The 23,404-nt window shown below is 37.9% G+C and overlaps 1 protein-coding gene across 1 annotated transcript; it reads right to left on the bottom strand.

Moving 5' to 3' along the window:
- Window positions 1-4,608: 4,608 nt before the first annotated feature.
- On the bottom strand, window positions 4,609-22,575 carry smarca5 (SWI/SNF related, matrix associated, actin dependent regulator of chromatin, subfamily a, member 5). The gene is made up of 24 exons (XM_067440824.1): window positions 22,293-22,575; window positions 20,063-20,185; window positions 19,767-19,933; window positions 18,967-19,067; window positions 18,744-18,844; window positions 18,311-18,490; window positions 18,057-18,212; window positions 17,852-17,983; window positions 17,618-17,686; window positions 16,815-16,924; window positions 16,485-16,711; window positions 16,271-16,392; window positions 14,681-14,833; window positions 14,348-14,480; window positions 12,883-13,031; window positions 11,173-11,292; window positions 10,994-11,101; window positions 10,784-10,897; window positions 7,762-7,884; window positions 6,690-6,822; window positions 6,486-6,604; window positions 6,034-6,246; window positions 5,145-5,255; window positions 4,609-5,035 (listed from the first exon to the last, which is right to left on the bottom strand). The coding sequence occupies exons 1-24, from the start codon at window positions 22,371-22,373 to the stop codon at window positions 4,970-4,972; spliced, it is 3,111 nt and encodes a 1,036-aa protein (XP_067296925.1). The 5' UTR covers window positions 22,374-22,575; the 3' UTR covers window positions 4,609-4,969.
- Window positions 22,576-23,404: the final 829 nt, after the last annotated feature.

Raw genomic sequence — 23,404 nt, 5'->3', positions numbered from 1 at the left:
ATCTTTGATTGTGTCCAGTGTAGACAGCGTCAGTGATTTTAATGGGTTTTACTTGTTTTTGATAAAACACGAAGCAAGTGTAGGCAAATGTCAGTTGTTAAGTGACTAAACGCTAGCCTAGAAATCTAGACGCACCCTAGCGGCAGCAAATCTAATCTGCCCGCGAGTGTCGTCTAGCAACTCTCAATACCCTTCTGAGCTGTAAACGCCAGTGGGCGGGGCCATAATGACGACGGCTGAGTTGCGTTTGCGTGCTTCTAGTAAACACAGAAGCTGGCGAACGGCGGTCTTTCGAATCAGCTTTGACCGCGACTCTGGACGACTTGGAGTTAAGCTTTTCTCTGAGAAAAGAACAAAGAACGGCACTGAAGTCATTCTTAAGAAGGGAAGATGTGTTCAGAGTTTAGCCGACCGGATACGGCGAAAGTTTAATCTGTCAACGAGCTCCGCTTCACCTTTATTGCTCTGGTTGGTGTAGCGCTATCCTATCGCGTGCAGAGGGAGTTTGAAAGACAACCGTTTATCCGCCCCTCAGATTGAGCCGTCAATGGAGATTTTCCAGACCAAACATCTTGATGTGGGTCTGGCTTGCCAGGCTAACTAAACGCTCTTTTGGTGCGATTACTCCGATTAGCTTTGCCGATGTCTTGCTGTGGAGGCAGGAATATACAAAAGCAACACAACGTCGCAATATAAAATCCAGCAATATTGCAGCAGCTTGATTAAATAAATGATTGTGTACAATGAGGAGGATGTTTTAAATGTTCAAAGATCAAGACCAAGTTGATTTCTCATGGAATGACCTGTTTAAATGTTAGCATTAAAACATTTAATAGTCTTTAAAGGGGTACTTCAGCGCTGGGAAGATGAATCTGTATTTAAACTGGGTCATTAATGTAGTAGAAATGTGAAATTATTTTTGAATTTGGTGTCTTCTAGACTGAGAAAAGACAGAAAATGTATTTTTGTCTCATGGGGATGAAAGACTACAATTCCCAGAATGCTTCGCTGCCCTATGAGGCCATTCCCAACACCACCAACTTGATTACTGTGACTGAGTTAGAGAAGACACTACAATTAAAAACTGAACGTGTGTGTTCAATATAATGAGTGAGTCACCGCGCGAGTATCACAGCACTGAGCACTAACTGCAGGAGTGAGATAAATGAGCTAATGAGCTCTCGTGATGAGAGCTGAGGTAATCGCGACTACACTCGCGGCATACATTCACAACGCGAGTTCAGTTCATGCCTTTGCAAGCTTAACTTTCATTGAAATTAATTTGAGAAGTTAAAAGACTTTCATTGCTCAATATAGCTCCGTTTAAATGAGTCCCTGTAGCTGCAGCTGAGCTCTCTCTGCGAGCTGAGTGTGATCTCCATCCCCCATGCGCGGATTCAAAACATGTGGAAATGGCTCCCTCTGCTGGCTGTAGTCTTTAGCCTCTGGGCAAACATTCCTCCTATGTTGCAAAAAATCGTCAATGCATCATAGGAGGAATTTTTCCAGAAATAAAATGCATAAATCTCTCGTCTCAGGGGGATATGAGGGGGGAAAGCACAATCATTTGAATATACTCCAGGGTTTCTACTGATACAACGCCATATGCTAATCGCTGAAGTAACCCTTTAATACTTGTGTGAATGCTTCTGAAACATCATGTATTGTACTTTGACTTCTGATTTGTGTTTGGACTTGTGACTGATTTTTTATTTCTAGAACGTATTCTTGCAAAGTGCGATACATTTTACTGGTGGAATGGCAGCTTTCTGGTGAAGCTGCTTAACTCAAGTAATCTGGGTGGTTAAGTTACTTAACATCTTGGTGGAGACATTCTGGGAATCATTTACATAACAGCAACTAACTTTGTCAATCTTTTCAGAAGGGTCCATATATTGACATGAACTCATCCTGAGATTTTCAGTTCACAAAACATACAGCAGGACGTTTGAAGCATTTTTCCTTGGAGTTCCTGGCATCAGCTTTTACACTCCGATATCCCAATACCAACAATACAACAAGGCAGAACAAAATTGATCATGATTACTGCCTGGTGTCTTTTTCAAAACTGTGAATCCTGCTGTTTTCTTGTTCAGCCTCAGTTATTGCACAGAACGCTGGCTAGCAAATCAGACAAGCGGTCAGTGATACATTGCAGGGGTGTGTTTGATCAATGCATCCTCTTTTTACCATTCGCAGTGAGTTCTGTGCAGCATCTTTAATCTCATTCATTTCTTCAATGAGGAGCGATTGAATGGCTGCTGCTAGCTTTATTCAGCCATTCACCTCAAATGTAATGAGGGACAATGATGTACCACAGGCTTACTCGTCTGAACAGCCCAATCAATTCTTAGCACTTGCAATTCACGCCATTAACAGGCATCGCCAAAACGGAGAAGACTGATAGGAAACCTCCTTTATTGTGGACAAAGACCAGGCATTTACAGATTTATTTAAAGAGAGCATGCATCAATTACTGTTAAAATTTAAAGAGTAAAAGAGCTTCAAGCAGGGTCACTGTGTGTCAAATCAACCACATTTCAGAAATAGTGTAGGCTATAAATAGTGTTTAAAGCCAAAATATTAAATTTCATGGATGTATATTTAGTAAGTAATTCACTATTTTGTATAGAGGGGTCAAAATTACTAATTTAAAGTCAAATGTATGGAAGTTGGTTTGGGCCACAGAATACAACAATAACTGCAACTTTTTATCTCACAATTCTGACTTTTTTCTCTCAATTGCGAGAAATAAAGTCAAAATTGTGAGAAACAGATCAGGCATATCATTATTACTATATATTGTGTTGTTCTGTCTTTTGCTGCCAAAACACCCCTGACCCGTCGAGGCATGGACTCCACTAGACCCCTGAAGGTGTAGTGTCTGTCACCAAGATGTTAGCAGCAGATCCTTTAAGTTCTGTAAGTTGTGAGGTGGGGCCTCCATGGATCAGACTTGTTTGTTCAGCTCATCCCACAGATGCTCGATGGGATTGAGATCTGGGGAATTTGGAGGCCAAGTCAACACCTCAAACTCGTTGTTGTGCTCCTCAAACCATTCCTGAAGCATATGTGCTTTGTGTCAGGAGCATTATCTGCTGGAAGAGCCACAGCCACCAGAATCCCGTTTTCATGAAAGGCTCAACATGGTCTCAGCAATGCTTAGGTAGGTGGAGCGGGTCAAAGTAACATCCACATGGATGGAGGACCCAAGGTTTCCCAGCAGAACATTGCCCAAAGCATCACACTGCCTCCGCCGGCTCGCCTTCTTCCCATAGTGCATCCTGGGGCCATGTGTTCCTCAGCTAAGTGATGCACACACACACACCTGGTCATACACATGTAAAAGAAAACGTGATTCCTTAGACCAGGCCACCTTCTTCCATTGCTCCGCCACTGTTGGTGCTTTCGGCGGGGTCAGGGGTCATACGGGCCAGCCTTCTCTCCCCACGTGCATCAATGAGCCTTGGCCACCTTAATGTTGAAAGTAGAAACGTATCTTGTTTTTAAATAAAGTATTCCTAATGCTACTGTGCTTTTACTGCAGGCCGTCTTCAATAGCACTACAGTAGTTGACCATGACACACTGCTGCAGCGTCTCCTTAAAAACAGAGCAACAGCACCACCTTCTGCATCAACTGCACACAATATCAGTATCAGAAGAGATTTACAAAAGAAAGCTTATATTACACAATGAATACACACACACACACGTCTGGTGCGCTATCTTTCTGGGGACTATCTTTTTAGGCTGTACAAACCATATGTTCTATCCCCCTTACACTGCCCCTGCCCCTGCCCATCACAGGAAACATTGCATTTTTACATTTTCAAAATTACTCATTATGTATGATTTATAAGCTTTTGTACCCATTGGGACCTCAATTTAGGTCCCCACAGTGACACGAGTTCCCATGAGTTTGTGTGCATTCAGGTTGAAGTCCCCAGCAGGCTAGAAAAACATGTACACACACACACACACTAGCTCATTATTCAGGACAATAGCTGATATTGTCCTGGACAATTTAAATTAGTTAAAATGTAAAAAGTGTGAAATTTTAATTGTAAAAAAAACCCTAGAGACAATTATATGATTTGATGTATGGTTAACAAGCAATTTTGGCTTGATAACATACATTCTACTGCACTTACATTTGTTTTTTTTATTACTCTTCAAGCACAAAAAGCTAGAAGTCCTATTTAATTGTACTTTTTTTTAGATTATACTTTACCTGTTAAAATTAGGTGAAACTTTTTGGAAGCACTTCAACGATTTTTGCTTTATATATGTATATATATACACACACACACATTTAAAAAAAGCAATTACTTTTTGAGCAGTTTGAGCTCCAGTAGCTCGTCTGTTTGATCGGACCACACGGGCCAGCCTTCGCTCCTCACGTGCATCAATGAGCCTTGGCCGCCCATGACCCTGTGGCCGGTTCTCCTCTGTTCCTCTTGGAGCACTTTTGATAGACACTGACCACTGCAGACCGGGAACAGCCCACAAAAGCTGCAGTTTAGGAGATGCTCTGACTGCACTTCAATACCAATAATACATCGATATACAAGCTGAATATTTATTTGGAGGAAATATCCTGAGCAGTGTTTATAAAAAAAACAACATTTATTAGTCACGTTCCAACTGAGGGTACAGAGACAATACTGAAGATGCTAATAATGAGAAGATAGACGGCAAATCAAATTGATAGAAGCTAATGGAATGTGGTACCAAAAAAAAAAATAGGCATAAATACAAAATACAACTGACAGCACAGCCGTAGTACATTATATAACTAAAAGAGAGAGATCTAATTTACAACTCTACACCTTGTTGAAAAGGTCAAGCTACTTGGAGGCGAGGTTCAGTGCTGCAAATCCATACAGTACATGAGTGGGACCCGTAACAACAAATGCAAGTATTGCTGTACTGAAGGTCCTCGCCAAGTGAGGTGTGATGCCTGGCTGTTCACAATTTGAGCTTTTTCCTGCGGCCCCGTCCATCAGCGGTCCCTTCCTGCTTGCGTTTCTGGGCCTGAGAGGAAAGAGGCACAGGTCATTAAATATTACTCTCCAACTTATGAGCTCATCTTCAGTATTTCCAGCAGTTGTTGTGATGAAGAACATGACCAGCACAAGCTCACCGAAGACGTGCGAGGGCCTCTCTTCTTCTTCTCTGCTTTCTCTCGCTCCTCTAGCTCCATGTTCTCACGTTCAATGAGCGTGATGAGTGTGTTACATCTCCTCTGGAGCTCCTGTGGTTACATAAACACATTTATTACGCGGCTCTGTGAAATACTTGACCAATCAGAATCAATCGCACATTCCAGCGGTATGTTATTCCCAGATAACAACCTTTAAAATTTAATAGCACACCACTCATCCGGGTATAATGAGTTATCTTGACCAGTAATACTTATATACTTAATCTGTCACTCCACTGTCTGGTGCCATTTTGTGACCGAAACACTTAAGGTGTGACTTCAAGGTGTTTTACTCATGATTTACTCAACCTCGAGTCATCCTGTGTGTGTATGACATTCTTCTTTCAGACAAATTTTTTTTTATTTTAGTTATATTTTAAAAGTCCTGGCTAATCCAAGCTTTTTAATGGTAGTAGATGTAGCTCTGTTTTTGAAGTCCACAAAAAATGCATCTGTCTGTCAAATAACGTGCTCCACCACACGGCTCCGGTGATTTAATAAAGGCATTTCGTCCGATCGCATTACATATTCAATATATAGGAAAAGTGTTGAAAGTGCCTCTGCATTTCAAAAGGCCATCCTTATCTTGAATTGCGAGAAGGCACTTTCAACACTTTCCACGGAAGGCGATCGGCCGGAAATTTAAGTTTTAAATATGGACATTTTTCTTACATAAACGCAGCGATTCGCTTCAGAAGCCGCCAGAGCCGTGTGGAGCACATTATTTGACGGACAGAGGCATTTTTTTATGGACTTCAAAAAAGCCAAAACTTGGATTAGCCAGGACTTTTGGGAAAAAGGTAAAGTAATGAAAGATGATAAATCTCACCATGGCCGTGCGGGACTTGAGGAACCAATCAAAGCGGAACTGGGGCGAGTTGCGTATGCACTGGCGCAGCTCATCATAAACGCTCTCCTTGTCAAAGCCCAGTTTGTGCAGCATGCAGATGAGAAATCGATCCTCCTCCTCTGTGTAGTTCTTCCCTTTGTTTGTGCCATACGAGATCCTGAGCTGATGGAACGGCGCCTTATAACGGCCAATCTGGAGAGAGAAACGGTATAGATATTAACAGCTAAAGCTTAATACTAAAGTAATATTGAGTACTTGAGTGCCAGCCTCTCATTTGTTTCTCATTATAAAAATAACTTTGAACATTTAAATGCAATGAAAAATGAAGCAAGCAAATGTTTAAAGTGCAAAATAACAATACAGAATGAGAAACTTTTTTGGCATGTTTTAGTTTTATATATTTGGCATATATAAACAGAAGTGTGGCTCACTTTAGAGTCCAATGCTTTTTTGATGCTGATCCTCCTCTGGATTCTGGCCTCTCCTCTCTCGATCTGAGCCATGATTTTCTCGATGTCCTGCAGTTCATTGCAGCGCTCCCAGAACACAGCTGCCAACAAACACAACATACCTCAATCATACGCTTCCTGTATGTGGTTTAGCAGTATAAGGTGACGGAGAGCATTTTAACATACCAGAATATTCCATAACCTCCTCTGGGGTTTTGCCCTCGACCTCCCGGGCAATGTTCTCGATGTCATCTCTTCCCCACTTCTCATTGGCCTTGATGAACTGGTTGAAGTCACGCTTGGTCCAAATGGTAAAACCCTGGATATAGATGACATATCGAATGAGTACACGAACATTGTCTCATGGACTCTAGCAGGTTGAGCACAATTTGGACTGGGATAAAAAGTTTCATGTTAAAGGTTTAGTTCCCCCAAAAATGAAATGCATGTCATTCTGACTCTCCCTGATGTCGTCCCTCACCCTTAAGACCTCCGTTCATCTTCACACACAGTTTAAGATATTTTATATTTAGTCCAAGAGCGTGTGCAAGTGTATGCACACTATACTGTCCATGTCCAGAAAGGGAATAAAAACATCATCAGAGTAGTCCATATGAGACATCAGTGGGTTAATCAGAGTCTCTTGAAGCATGGAAAATACATTTTGGTCCAAAAATAACAAAAACTACGACTTTATTCAGCATTGTCTTCTCTTCCCTGTTTGTTTTCAAACCTCAAAGATTCAAAAGGTTGTGAATCAGCGGATTGATTCATGATTCGGATCGCTAATGTCATGTGATTTCAGCAGTTTGACACGCGATCCAAATCATAAATCAATGCGCCGATTCACAACCTTTTGAATCTTTGAGGTTTGAAAACAAACACAGAAGAGAAGACAATGCTGTAAAAAGTGACCAAAGTGTATTTTCGATGCTTCAAGAGATTCTAATTAACCCACTGATGTCTCATATGGACTACTCTGATGATGTTTTTATTCTCTTTCTGGTCCTTCTGGAAAGGGACAGTATTCTGGGCATATGTTTTCTATGGAGGGACAGAAAGCTCTCGGACTAAATATAAAATAACTGTGTTCCAAAGATGAACGGAGGTCTTATGGGTGTGGAACGACATTCATTTTATTTTTGGGTGAACTAACCCTTTAATGCAGTGGGATTAACTATACTGAGAAGGTGGCATGCAAGCATGAGAAGATGGGGTAGTGCACTCCACTGGCACATGAATCCCTGATAGGATTTACCTGTGAGAGGAGGTTCTCCTTCTCCTCCAGCTCTTCCTCATTAAGTGGTTCAGCTTCATCAATCTTGGCCTGTTCCTCTTTCTGCATTTGGGCCGAGTTGGGCAGGTCAGGGTTTCTTGGCACCTGTTAGCACAGTGACGTTACACATTAAGAATGTCAGAAGGGATGATTATCACAGTGGATGATTATTTACATCTTCACTGAACTGCATTTTATGGTGTGAACATACTGAAAGTCAACATAAAACTTGATATAAAGTAAAAATGGATTGTAGATTATGTCATATGTATAATAGTTTTTTATTCTGAATAACCCTGATTAAGAATTAGCCGTGTTTCCACTGTCAAGCCAAATGTGGATGTGGTAGCGTGTGCCAGGCCAGTTGTATTTCCATTTCTTCAACCAGGATTTTTTGGCCCGCCGAATACCTTGGTCCAAAGCGGGCCCACTAGGGCTTGAGGAACAAAGGCGGGGATTATCCGAGTCTGGAGATGCCAGTAAAGCGGATGATTTCATATACCAGCTTACACATTTAATCAATCAGTCAATCAATCAACTTTATTAATAAAGCGCTTTTACAATGACGATTGTTTCAAAGCAGCTTCAGTGTTAAACAGGACAATATTGCAACAAAATTTGATTTGGCTGTACAGTCGTTCTGGAGAAAACAGTGATGTTATCAGCTTATTTTAATTTATCATATAGTGACAATGTTGGCAGATCAGTATTATAGTTTATAGAATTAAATAAGACCTAATTAATTAATTATTTTATTTGTAAAAACTAATTTAAACTAATTTTAGCTCAAAACTTAGCAGCGAGTGTTTGGAAGAACTTCTGTTTGTGATCCAATGTGGATTCAGATCACCATATAAGGAAGAAATATTTATATGCGAAGCAAAAGACTATGCACTATAACCATTACTATAGTAAACATGGTAAATACGACCACTTGAAAAAAAAAAATTGACACATCATTTAGGATCTCAATCTTGTCAGTATATCTAATCTTTTTACACCGGACTGTCTGATATCCATATTTAGCTCCATATCATAAAATAAAGCAACTCTGGTTTTTCGAGAGTTTCCTCCGTTTCTCTGACTGATTATAACTGTTCTGGGACTGTCACTGGAAACAGTGCTAAAGCTCCTCAGGCCATATTTTTGGTGGAAGAATGATATCTAAAAAAAATCTAATGTAAATGTGATGTAAACATACTTCCCTGTGACTACAAATAAACAGAAACAGACACGACTGAATAACGTGTCCATACTTTTAAAAATGGTAAATACCACTTTATTTTTGTGGGGCTTAAGTGCAATCTGGACGAATTAATTCATGATCAGTGTATCACTTCTTATTGTAAAACATCAATGCTTGGGTTTTTCATTTTTAGGTAAAAGAGAAAAATGCCAGCAAACGGTCGCTTTTATCATGTCCGTTTTGCGATCTCGCTAGTTTCCAGAGATTTCTTTCTGATGAAACGTCCATTTGTTGGTGAAATGATGGGTTTGTGTGACGTTGTTAAAGAGAGGCGTGTTAAGGACTGGTTTTAGTTTTAGGTTACAGTCTGACGGAGGAAACAGCATGGTTTTGGGCTCGGTGCTACAGGTCCGAGGTTATTAGGTCGGCCCGTTGAAAGCCCTGGTTATTTATTAAAAAAAGTTATTAAAAGCAATAATTTGTATTGTTTGAAAAACAATAACTTGGTCTCGCGCTGTCTGACACACACACAAAGACACTTAAACGTGCACGATTTATGACATAAATGTTTGCTAAGGGTGTACTCACACTAGTCAGTTTGAACCGTGCCCGAGTTCGTTTGACTACCAAAGCGCGGTTTGTTTGACTAGTGTGAGTGCTCCGAACCGTGCCCGGGCTCGGCTCGATTAGCCGGCCTTGGCCCGTTTGGAAGAGGTGGGCCAGAGCACTGATCAGTTGGACTCGGGCGCGGTTCACATGCAGTGTGAGCGCTAACCGTGCTGGAGTCCATAATCAAAGCTGCAAAGTCCTTGCTGCACTTCAGCTGGTACCTTGCATTGCAAACCTCATAATACGAGCAGCACGATTACGTGAACATTTTCGCGCCACTAAGGCGACACATCTGTTTAACAACAGGCTGTGAGAGGGCTGTGGACCACCATGGACCAAACGACACAAAATTATCTACAAAGAAAACAGAGCGATGGACTCCATTGTGTTCAGAGACAGCGCTCTTCCTGTTTATCCCGAAACCGTCGCACCATAATGACGTAAGCGTGCTCCGACACGAATGCTGAAACCCGAAACCGTCGCACCATAATGACGTAAGCGTGCTCCGTCACGAATGCTGAAACCCGAAACCGTCGCACCATAATGACGTAAGCGTGCTCCGACACGAATGCTGAAACCCGAAACCGTCGCACCATAATGACGTAAGCGTGCTCCGTCACGAATGCTGAAACCCGAAACCGTCGCACCATAATGACGTAAGCGTGCTCCGGCACGGATGCTGAAACCCTATGTGAGTGCAGGCCAGCGGGGGAGTGGGGAGGGGGGACAATCGTACTCGGGCCCGGTTCATGGCAACCGTGCCTAGTGTGAGTACACCATAAAAAACTCCTGGTCACTTTCAGAAGTTGTAGCGATGCTTTCTTTTCCCAGAAAGAATGTGAAACAAATAGTTTCATTCTCAGTTTTTACATTTTTTTTATTATTTTAATTTAAATAGATTTTACACACTAATAAAAATATAATTTCGCATATCGAGTATCCCATTATTTAGCAAGATATTGCACATCGCATTTTTCTTCAATATCGCACAGCCCTAATTAAAATGATTTCGGAAGGATCATGTGACACTGAAAGGTTGAAGTAATGATTGACCGATTTTAAAATATATTCACATAGAAAACGGTTAAATTGTAATATTTCACAATATTACTGTTTTTACAGTATTTTTAGGTAAATGCAGCCTCTGAGCAGACTTTTGAGTGGTATATTTGAATGACAGTGTACCCCAACCTGAACTTCAACACACACCTTGTAGCCAATGGTCTTTCTGTAATACAGGATCTCCTTCTCCAGCAGCTCAAACAGCCGAGGGGGAAAGAACTGGAAGTCTTGGACATTGGGCTGTTTGGGAGGACGGGGAGCCTGAGGGAATCAGAAAAAAAGTCCATTAGGACAGCTCTAGAGAACAGGCTTTCAATTCAAAAGGATTACAGTCAACAATGTCAGGGCTAATAATACCTTTGGTGCTTTGGGCTCGCTAACACGCAGTGCCTCTCTGAAGTAAGCATCCACAGCGTAGTTCGCCTTGCGCTCTCTCTTGGGCGGCTCAATCCAGTTAGTGATGACCTGAGGAGAAATATAATTGTTAACCATAGAGTATAAATGACAAGAACTTGTTGCGGTTTGTAATGCATCACCTTTTTCTTTTCTCTGTAATCTTCACCCTCAAAGTTGTAAACACTGTTCTCTGTGTCCATGGTGAAGTTTTTCAGCGAGCTTTCTCCAAGATTGGCCAGCTTTTCTTTCATCTCCATGGTCTGAAACAAGCATCAGAAGTGTCATAAAGAGCATTACTCTGAATTTACTGAAACATTTTCGTCGTTCTCATTCAGGGTATATACACCAATCCTTAAGTTAAATTTACTACTTTTTAATACCTTTTTTACTACCTTCAGAATATTTTTTAAAACCATCACGACACTAAACTGCAAGTGTTAATCAGCGACCTTTCTATTATTTACACAGATTTTGACATATATAACATACAAAAAAAGAATAGATTTAGAATCGACACCAGGAGGAAATCTGTTATAAGTTATCATTCAGACACAGTAAAATACATCTCAACATTCACAAAGGTTGGTTGAGGAGAAGCATTACTGCATACACATTTGATTTCAATTAATAATTGGTAATTCAGCAATTCAATTATTTAGTGTTTTTTTTTCCAACAACAAAACCTGAGCCAAATATTACATTTCTATGACAGTGATAAGTTGTTGAATTTAACAAAAAACTACAAAATAGTGCTGTCAATCGATTAAAAACTTTAACTAGATTAATCACACATTTTTTCTGTGATTAATCGCAATAAAAAAAGAAATGTTTTTGTACATTTTAATATATTTTATAATATAATAATTTCACAGTTAATCAAATTAATGTAGAAACAACATAAAGACAGTATATTTTAAATATTTGTTTAAATGGCATCTTTTTATGAATGAAGGCCAGCATTACTGACATTAATACAGCTACTGATTTTTTTTTTTTTTACATTTATTATTAGGCTTCAAAAATATAACAGTTTTTAATTTAAGTAAACTTAAAACAATGCTAACATAAACCCATAATAAATGTCATGTTTACTCCTGCCCTTCCTGTCTTAACAGTTAGAAAATATACAGAAATTTAATAAAGTTAGCAAAGTTATATGCAGTCTGCACTGCATAAACTATAAATAAGTTAATCCTTATTAAAGCTAAAAGTTATTTAGTCAAGAGCAGCGAGTCATTTTCTCTGTTCCCTTTGTTCTTTAACTTTACTGACACGAAGCTTTATTGGCTGCTGTCCCTTTAAGAGCAGACAGACACGCGGATCTCGCTGTTTATTTACTGTTTATGGATCGCGCCTCATTCTCTCACAACTCTTTTTGTTAATTTTAGACTTTATATAAATCATTTAAGATTGCTCTTATGAGGATAGTCGTTGGAGATATGCTTTGAAGCAAGTCTAAAATAAAACGTAAGCCAGCCACTTCTGTTGAGCGTGCAGTTTTCTGAGATAATGCCGAGCGACCGCTGAATATGACGTCAGCATCAAACATACGTTGAGAGAGACGGAGACGAAAGATCTTTGATTATGTGCCCAGATATGCTGAAGCCAATATTTAAATGAACTAACGCGAACGCAGATAGAGTTTCAATCAGAATAGCTGATAGTCTGAAAAAATAATACCTAATTTGGAAAAAAATAATACCTCTGAGACGCCATTTAACACTTTTAATGGCCTTAAATTTGACAATTTTGATTTATCACTTTTTAATACTTTTTAAAACCCCGCGGACACCCTGTCATTTGTCCGTTTAGCATTGTGAGGCAGCTTCCCCAAGATTAATAGGTCATACCTTCTTCTCTCCTCTCTCCAAGATGGCATCGATGTCTTCATCGGTGATCTCACTCTCCTTAGAGGCGAACACGTGAGTGGCACCATGCCGAATAATGGACAGCATTTCATCTTTACCCAGTTTGCTCATGTTTGGATCAACCAACCTCCCTGTTGGGAAGCAGTTAGTGTTAATCGTGTTTAAAAACAATAAATAAAAATTAGAAAATTTTATTATATATATATATATATATATATATATATATATATATATATATATATATATATATATATATATATATATATATATATATATATATAGTACAAGCCAAAAGTTTGGACACATTACTATTTGTAACATTGTGATATATTACAATTTAAAATAATTGGTTTTCAATTTATTATACTTAAAATGATCATTTATTTCTGTGATCAAAGCTGAATTTTCATTATCATTCCTCCAGTCTTCAGTGTCACAATCTCATATGAGGATTAATTTTCAAAGTTGGAAACAGTTCGGCTGCTTAATATTTTTTCATAACCTGTGATACCTTTTTATAATACCTTGATGAATACAAAAATAAAAAGAGGGGCAAATGTTTTAAGAATATAAATCTTTTGTAACAGCAATATACACTACTGGTCAGTAATTTGGGGTCAGTCATTTTTTTCCTTTCTTTTTTTTGAAATAAATCAATTTTATTCAGCAAGGATGTGTTAAATTGATAAAAATTGATAGTAAAGGAGATTTATATTATTTGAAAATCTGTTTTTATTTTGGAATAAATGCAGTTCTTTTAAACCTTTTATTCCTCAGATATATTAGTCAGCAGAACTGTTTCCAACACTCATAATGAATCCTCATATCTGAATGATTTCTGAAGGATCATGATCACTGAAGACTGGAGGAATGATCTGGAAAAGTCAGCTTTGATCACAGAAATAAATGATCATTTAAAGTATAATAAATTAAAAACCAAATATTTTAAATTGTAATAATATATCACAATATTAAAACATTTCTGTATTTTTGATCAAATAATTGCAGGCTTGATGAGCAGAAGAAACCTCTTTCAAAAACATTACAAAGAGTAATGTGTCCAAACTTTTGGCCTGTAATTTTTTGAATAAAGTAGAATTATGAAATGTAAATACACACACATTATAGATTAATTGTGTGTGTGTGTATATTTACATTTCATAATTATTTAAAATAATATAAAAATACGAAAATATAATATTGAAGTATATGAAGTAATTTTTAAAAATCTAAAAGCGATTACATTAAAAAAAGTTGTCACTAATCATTTTAGAAATATTAATACATGTAATTTGAAAGCAATAGCATAAATAATGTTTTTAAAAAAAATCAACAAATTATGAAATATATAGTATTATGAAATAAAAAGATTTATTACAGTCATTAGAAAATATTATATAAAATATGAATAAATGAAGTAGCTGATTATGTTTGTTTCATGTCTTACCTTGCTGAATGACAATGGAGTCCAAGCGGAGCTTCATTTCAGCACGCTCCACGATTCTTTCCTCAACTGTATTTTCCGTGATGAACCGGAACACACGGACCTGTTTCTTTTGACCAATCCTGTGGGCACGATCCTGAACAGAGAACATCCCATGAAAATGAATTAACATTCAATTCCAGAAGAGGTTTGATGCCGCTTCGGAGAGAAGGACTTTTAAATAAAGTTCTAATGAAAGGAGAATGCAATATGCTAGCCACGAGTCCAAATATCAGAGCAACAATAAATCCATTGAGTACATTTTGTAGGAAATAAAATGCCAGCATGAACACTGACCATAGCCTGAAGATCCACTTGAGGATTCCAGTCAGAGTCGTAGATGATGACGACATCAGCGGTGGCCAGATTGATACCAAGACCTCCTGCTCTGGTGCTCAACATGAACACAAACTTTGAGCTGTTGGGCTCATTGAAAGCATTGATGGAGACCTGAGGAGATGAGAAGAAATGTCACTTTATCCAGGACTCGACATTAAGCATTTTCATGTGCTTGTTATTCATCGGTCATTCACTTGTCAGTAGAGGTCGACCGATAGTCGATTTTACCGATACCGATAGCTAGGTTGGACCACGATTGCCGATAACTGATTAATCGACCGATAGTGTTAAAAAAGATACTAAATTAAAATTATTATAATAATAATAACAAACAAAAAAAAACACAAGAGTGCTGAACTTTATTACAAGAAATAAAAAAACAGTACTGAACCATGAAAATGTTCTAAATTGCACATGTAAATATGAATATATTAAAATGACAAGTTCTAACAGAAAAAAATCTACAGAAAATAACTAAAACATTAAAATATTACAAATAAATGTTTCTTTAGCTATAACCTAGAAACATGTAAGTGAATGTCAGGTAACAGACTGCAAGTCCCATTTGTTAACAAGGATGTATTAGCTTATTTAGCTGGCTTACATGAATGATATGCAATATACATTTTACACTGGGTAATACTTGAGCAATACAATCGTATCTTAATCATTCATGTTAGTTCATATTGCATAAAAAAGGCTGACAGATAAAACTAACTATGAATAATACTTCTACAGCATTTATTAACCTTACTTAATGTTACAAATGTAATACTGGATATAAAGTATTATAATGGATTACTGTATTATATTAAGTGTTATTTCATATCAATCCATACAGTTTGCTTTTTTAGAACACTTGACGGTTTTCTTATCAAAATAAAATATGTATTGAAATCGAATGCGTTTCTGATGTGTTTATATTTCTGTCGAATGCATGACCATACAGTCTGGTTTCTTACATCACTAGTTGTTACATCGCTTTAACTGCTTGAGGTAAATATTACTGCTAATGTTAGCATCATAGCATAATTAACTGTTTATGGAACCGTCATATGAAATCCGTGTCATTTTTAATCGTGATGATATTCAGGGAAACGGCACACTGGGTTGTATGACGTTGTTTAACTGTATCATATGTTATAAATATAAAAACTACAGCAGTTTCTGTGCGAGCAGTGCTCATTTGTTATAATTTCTCCTTTTGATTTCTTCTGCGTGAGCGGCAACAGCACGACCGTCAGTTCATTATATTATTATTATTATCGATCGCCACTTACACTAAATGAATGCAGAATAATTATTGCATTTTGGTGATTCGCTAGTAAAAATCTCTTTCACTTGCCCCTTCAAAAAAATAATAATTTTTACTTAATCGACTTATCCTGGACAAGCGTTAATGTCATGCCCTGCTTCATCAACCATCGGTGCTTATTTACTACTAAGCCGCTCTGCCGTAAATGAGAAAATATTACATATTTTGAAATGCATGCACGAACTTAAGATAGCTTACCATATGAAGAAGAAAAAAAAAAATCACTTTCATACCTGTCGCTCCTCATGAGGAGTCTGTCCATCCAGACGACAGTAACCGTAGTTACGCCACATACAATAATCCTCCAGAATGTCCAGCACCCTGGTCATCTGACTGAAGATCAGCACACGGGAACCTGCAGGAGGAAAGCAGAGCCGTGTTAAAAGCCACGTGTCGAGACAATTCAAACGTTTACATTTGCAAAAGACTTCTGGCAAGAGTGGTCACCTTGCTCCTTCAGCTTGGGCAGCAGCTTGTCCAGCACCACCATCTTTCCACTGTTGACCACCAGATGGAGGTCAGTGGTGTAGGGTGGGCCCGGCTCCGCTCCATCAAACAAGTAGGGGTGGTTGCAGCATTTCCGGAGCTGCATCAGCACGTTCAACAGACGCATTTTGTCCATCTTACCCGCAGAGTTCAGAATGTCAATATCCTTCATCAAGATCTTGGTGTACCTAAAGGGAATAATAAAAAGTTCATTACTTGATTCTGTCACGTCGGCCAATGCATCAAAAAGGGTCATAATACATTTTTTAGGGCTTTATTATTCATATTTACCATTCTCTCTGCATCTTGCTGAGCCCAATATACATTTTGATTTCCTTTTTGGGGAGGAGAGACTTCTCCACATCAGCTTTGATACGCCTCAGCAGGAATGGACGAAGTACCTGCAACATTTATTAGTTATATTACAACGCAAAAAAACCTGCTTAAAATTTTTTTTTTCCATTATTATAACGCAACTAGGAGTTGTGAGAAAATGGGATGCATGTGACAAGTGTCAGATCAGAGTCATATTCGGCAGCGGCAGATTTTAAAGTGACAACAGCCACTAATGATATCTGTCATTAATCACAAAACAAAGGTAACACAGAAAGTTATTCACTGCTCTTGACAAATGAGTTTTTACAACTTTAATAAGGATTAATCCACATTTATTTATGCATTGCAGACTGTTTGAAAACTTTATTTAATTTCTGTAGCCTATATGTCCTACCCGTAAAACAGAAAGGGCACAGGTAAATATGACATTTATTATGGGTTTATGTGAGGATTGTTTTCACTTAAGTTCACTTAAATTAAATATTTTTTGAAGCCTAATAAAATGTTTATGATTAATTCATAAAATTGTGATTAAAATCAGAACAAACTTATTAATTCAGGTATTTGATTCTATATACACACACACACACACACACACACACACACACACATATACATATATATATATACATATATACATACATACATACATACATATATATATATATAAGCCTACATACACACTAGGGACCTAAAAGCAGGCTTTATTTTCTCAATAAAGAATACACTTATGCCTATTGCTTTTGCATTGCACTCACAGTATGTAGACGTTCCACCAATTTTGTGTCACCCAGACAGTTATTGGTGTCAAACCAGGAATCAAAATCCTGCACAAAGTGGAAAGACAAAACATCAGAGTTACATTTATGACAGATTTAGAAAATGTAAAAATTTCACAGAATGTTAACGTTAACCTTACCCACCCTAAACCATTAACAACATGTGGAAATGTCAAAGACACACAAAAAGACAGAAGTGAGTGAAAGTGGCACCTCTGAGGAGTTGAAAACGTCTGGCAGCAGGAAGTTCAGCAGCGCCCACAGCTCATGAAGGTTGTTTTGCAGTGGGGTTCCAGTCAGCAGCAATCGATTTGTAGTCTTGAACTCTCGCACAATCTCTGAAAGCTGAGAGAAAAACGTTAACATTAATATTTAAGGGTAGAATCTTTTTTGAAAAAAGGAGGATGCAACTGCAAACCTTCGATTTCTCGTTCTTGATACGGTGAGCCTCGTCAATGACCAGGTATCTCCAGTTGAACTTTTTAAAGACGGCCCTCTCGATAATGACCATCTCATAGGAGGTAACGCACACGTCCCATTCACCCGGCAGCAGCGTGTCACGGACAAAAGCAGTCTACAACCAGAAATTAGCAAATAGATGTTTATAAAAGTTACAAACAGGATTTTATCCAGCCCTACTTCACAATAAAATCATTTGAAATCCCTACTTACTCTTTCATCCCGGTCCCCAATTAGGCAGACCGCTCGTAGAGAGGGAACCCAGCGCTTGAACTCATTCATCCAGTTATACAAGGTGGATTTAGGCACCAGAACCATGTGAGGTCCAGGAATGTTTCTATAGTGCTTCATGTAGCCCAGTAGAGAGATGGTCTGGAGAGTCTTACCAAGACCCTGATGGGACAAGAAGTGCGAGACATTTGATTAGGGGGAAAAAAAAATTCTCGCGGCTGAAATATTTTAGAGCTAAACATAACTACATACATGCATACATACATAATATATATATATATATATATATATATATATATACACACTACAGGAGTTTCCAGAATATTTCCAGGCTTGGAATCCACAATTTAAAAACAAAGATATGATATTTGTACATTTTCTAACATAAGAACAGAGTTGATGTGTGGAGTCATACCATTTCATCAGCAAGGATCCCATTGATTCCATTCTCATAAAGGGAAATAAGCCAGTTCAGCCCACGGACTTGGTAGTCTCTCAGTTTGCCGGTTTTCACATCTGCCAATAAATGTTCATTGACCATAATAAGCTTCATTTTTTTTATTACCAAGAGCCCATTGATATTATGTGCCGCTTCATATACATTGTGTTTATAATAGTGTTTAATTGTGTGTACTCACAAGAAGGTGAATCGTCAAAACGTGTGCAAACACTGGTGGTCTTGTTGCTCTCACTTAGCAGCTCCTCATCCTCCTCCTGCTCAGTCCGACGGTGGCGGTTACTAAAATTGTTGTTATTAACACATGGAGTTGACATTATTAGTTATAAGTTAATTTATGTAATAGTAATAATGGCAAGTTTCGTGGGTTTTTTTTGGGGGGGGGGGGGGGGGGGGACTCCAGGTTTGTTGGGCTAAACAATTTGTGTACAATACATCACTTTAATAATACTGTTATTATTACTAAATAGAAATTAGTACTGTCAATTTGAGTAATCGCATTTAACATAACTTTTTACATACATACGTGTGTGTGTATATACAATATATACACACTAACAAAAATATCAAACAAAAGAAATATTACTATTGTAATTTCACAGTACGTAATTTAAGTATTTTTACACTAATGCTCTGAGACATTAAAACACTGGCTCATGAGATGCTCATGTAAAAGAACAGTGCTGCATGAATCATGCATTGTATACATTATATGTCGCAGTATTTCCTAAGCCATATTTTGATTTTGGTTTTATTTCTACTAATCATGCAGCTGTTGTAATAGTAACACATGCTGTTTAAATACACATTAAATATCAATAAAACAACAGACTTTAGTGTTAAGCAACATCTTAACCTATCAAGACAGACCTACAGTGATCTCTGTGGTTGTTAATCCGTGCCATCAGTGGCAGCATGATTCATATGGAGAAAACAAATGGGGGAAAATACTTCTGAAACCAACTGTGCTGGAAAACTCACTCTCCAACAGAGAGAAGGTTCTGCTTCTCGTCTTTTTTGATGCGAGGGCGCCCAGGCTTCATCTTCAGAGGTGAAGTTGGGGTCTTCTGGGCAGCTGGTTGGATGAAATGAGCAAACACTTCCGTCTGCTTCAGGAGGTACTCGAATCGGTTGGTCCGGTCTGTTTTCTGTTAAAACAAAGCAGTTGAAGTTAACAATAGACACGTCACATCTTACAGATCAACTTTCTTGCATAATTGTAATTTGCATTTATAACTCAAATAACTTTCGTTGTTATGGGAGGCTAAATGCATTACCACTTTTTCTTCATATCCACCCGGCTGGTCCTTCTCCTTGGCTGAGGGAGGCGATGACGAGTGCGCTTCACTATCCATTGCTGTATCCGATGCTTCATCCGGACCATTTTCTGAAGCATCGTCCTTCAAGAGAGAAAATTATGTAATTTATGCATGAACTGCAAGATTTTATTTTATTTTATTTAAAGCAAAGATTGATGGATGCAGGTTTCCCCCCTATATTAACACTTTCTAAATGACACAGGACGTTTTGTATGGAGCTCCTAAAGGGACCTGGTAAAGGAAAAAAAAGCGAGGAACAATTATGTGGGAAATCTTTTACGTTATCTCGTAACCTTTGCGGACGCTTGCAAAAAGAGCACAAACGTTTTGCAAGAGAACACACGGTTTCTTGGAGGAACGCAAAACGTGTGAGAAGGCAAAGGCTGAGCATTACTTTCTCTCCCATCTTATATTTTAGAGTTATGACAATGATTACAAATTCTGAGGTCAAGATTAAAAAGAAAGAGAGAGAGAGAAAAGTAACATACATGGATGATTCATTCACAAATCTATAACATGCTGAACGTTTCATGCTGCCTCTTAAGGGAGGGGATATTTTCATTTGAGACATTTGATTGGACAACATTTTGGATACACCCACAAGGGCAAAATTATGTCAATTTTTTCATGTGCATTTGTGAAAGCGCAAACAAAGCTTTAAATGTGTGTATTTGATCGAAGAGAGTTGTCAACTCAAAATATCAACAATGGTTTGCTTACGAAATATCATATTGCATTAGTAATGCATAAACAATTTTCAAAGCTTAGTTCTTTGAAAACCGCTATAACGATTCTAAACGCTCAACCCGAACTTCTCTTTTACACCGACACAAATAATAGTTCAGTTTGATAACTGCATTTTGATATCAACATGGCTTTGATAAAAACTTCTGACCAACAACAAAGTAAACAAACTATGCCTAATTAAAGGATTAGTTCACGTTAAAATGTCCTGATATTTTACTCACCCCCATCTCATGTTCATGTCTTTCTTTAGTCGTAAATAAATTAAGTTTTTGAGGAAAACATTCCAAGATTTTTCTTCATGGCAACCAAAATGTTGAAGGTTCATATCAATGCAGTTTCAAAGGAAGGGCTATAGAGGCTCTCCAGGATCCCAGACGAGGAAGGGGGTTTTATGTAATGAAACCATCGGTCATTTTCAAGAAAATAAACAAACATTTATATTCTTTTTAACCTAGATTACTCATCCTTTATCAAAAAAACCTCAAAATTCAACTTGAAAAGCGTCCGGCATTGTTGGTTTACCTTTTTTTGTTGCTAAAGTACGTTTGTATTAGTCTTTACACTAGCGCTTTGTAAACACAGGGGCAGTACTATCAACCTTTCCAACGTGATAACGCAGAGCAGCGCAAGATGAGCAATTTAGGTTAAAAAAAATACGCTTTTTATTTACTTTTTCAGAAAATGACCAATGGTTCTCTACATAAGACCCTATTCCTTGGCTGGGAACATGCAAAGACCGTCAAAACTTCATTGATTTGGACCTTCAACATTTTGGTTGCCAACAAATGCCTTCAACATTTTTGGTTGCCCATTAAATGCAGAAATTTCTGTTTTGAAGAAAACAGTTTTCCCCAAATAATATAATAATTTATTTTGCACTGAAGAATTGTATGGTGACTTTTGTGACATGGTTCAGTGGCGGGTAATTCCCCGGTAAGCGTCACACAGGAAGACGCAAATAACCGAACTTTTATTTTGAATTAACGTTAAATCTACAGTAACAAGAGTCCAAATGGAAAACTAAGTTATATCTTAAGCAATACAAAAAAATATGCCCCGCCTGACCCACATCAGAAAGAAGGTGCTTTATCCAAAAGTAAATCTAACACCACCATTGCGTGTCGTATTCCGCTAACGTTCACATCCATACGTTAACAACACAACAAACCGGGCATCTCTCGAACTCCATCCCTAAATCTGCCAATTAACAAGGGAAATTGTAAACAAATGTTGTTATGAGTGTGAAAATGGACGACGATCTCCTAATCTAGTCATCTAAGCCGGAACAATACGTGCTAACAAAAACTTTCAGCTGCACTCTCACGAGACGCGCGCGGATGGTTCGTCGACGCTTTGTTTCCAGCTCCATCCGTCCGTGTTAAAGTCCCAAATGAACTGGGGTGTAATTATGATTGGGATACGGTGAAAATGAACCGCTTACCTCTGCCGGACCGGCCAAGTTCAGTTGGCTCGGTTCTTCCCGCTGCGGCTCTTGCTCCATGCTGCTCTCTGTTTGGGACATGATTGACTGACTAATTCCGTTATTTCACTATAGACACGAGTAATTCCGTTACAATTAAGACCGAAAAGCCGCAAAAGTATATAGGTTTGATTGGAAAGTTTCAAAATATTGCCCAAATAGAGCAAGCACACCACGCGTCATTCGCGGCCCCCGGCTTTTCTGTTGACACTGTTCCCGCAAACGGGCCCGGACAGAGATATCGCGAGATTTCCGCCGATTGTGACGTCACCACATGTAGCCTAACTGAAGCAAAATTATTCTGCGTATTTAAAAAATATATATATTCTGCGTATTTTTATATCATCTTTGAAATTGTTAAAATAAATAATAAGTCATTAACAAGTTTAAAATATTACGAGAGAACTATTGGATCCCCTGCTACGAATTATTTTTTGTGATCCTGCTTTATGTTATGCTATGTTTGTTACATGTTCCTTCTTCAAATAAAAAATACATAAAAAAAGATTCTGCATATTTATCTTTTAGCCTACAGTCTATGGTATTTATTACTATTCCATGCAAAGAAATTACATTCATATTTTCTTTATTTTCCTTTTTTACGTTCAAGAAAGATGTTTAATGAATTCACTTAATAATAATTTATAACAATAATAATTCAGTTGCTTGTAAGAATCTCCTATGAAGTAATAATAGCCTTATATGAGAATCTTTTGTATTGTAGCCAGTATTGGGGATTACAAGTAATGCTATGGAACCAGATTACTTTTTTCAAGTAACTAGTAAAGTAATTACAGATTCGTTTTAAATTTACAATAAAATATCTGAGTTTCTTTTTCAAATTATTAGTGCACGTTACTAAATGTACGCATTTACATTGGTAATATATAGGTTACAATAGGCTATATATTCCTTAAAATTACTAAAACAGTGAAATTCAAACATATTTATCTTCTTTTTTACGCTGAAGACAGATGTTTAAAACATTGCTTGAAAGACTTAAAGAAGCCTGCTTGAAAGATAATATTATAATTATTTAAGTATTTAATTTGTAACCAGTGGGGTAACACATT

Source organism: Pseudorasbora parva, chromosome 4, assembly GCF_024679245.1.
Source record: "Pseudorasbora parva isolate DD20220531a chromosome 4, ASM2467924v1, whole genome shotgun sequence".
In the NCBI taxonomy this organism is placed as follows: domain Eukaryota; kingdom Metazoa; phylum Chordata; class Actinopteri; order Cypriniformes; family Gobionidae; genus Pseudorasbora; species Pseudorasbora parva.
This window is presented reverse-complemented; position numbering and strand designations above follow the sequence as displayed.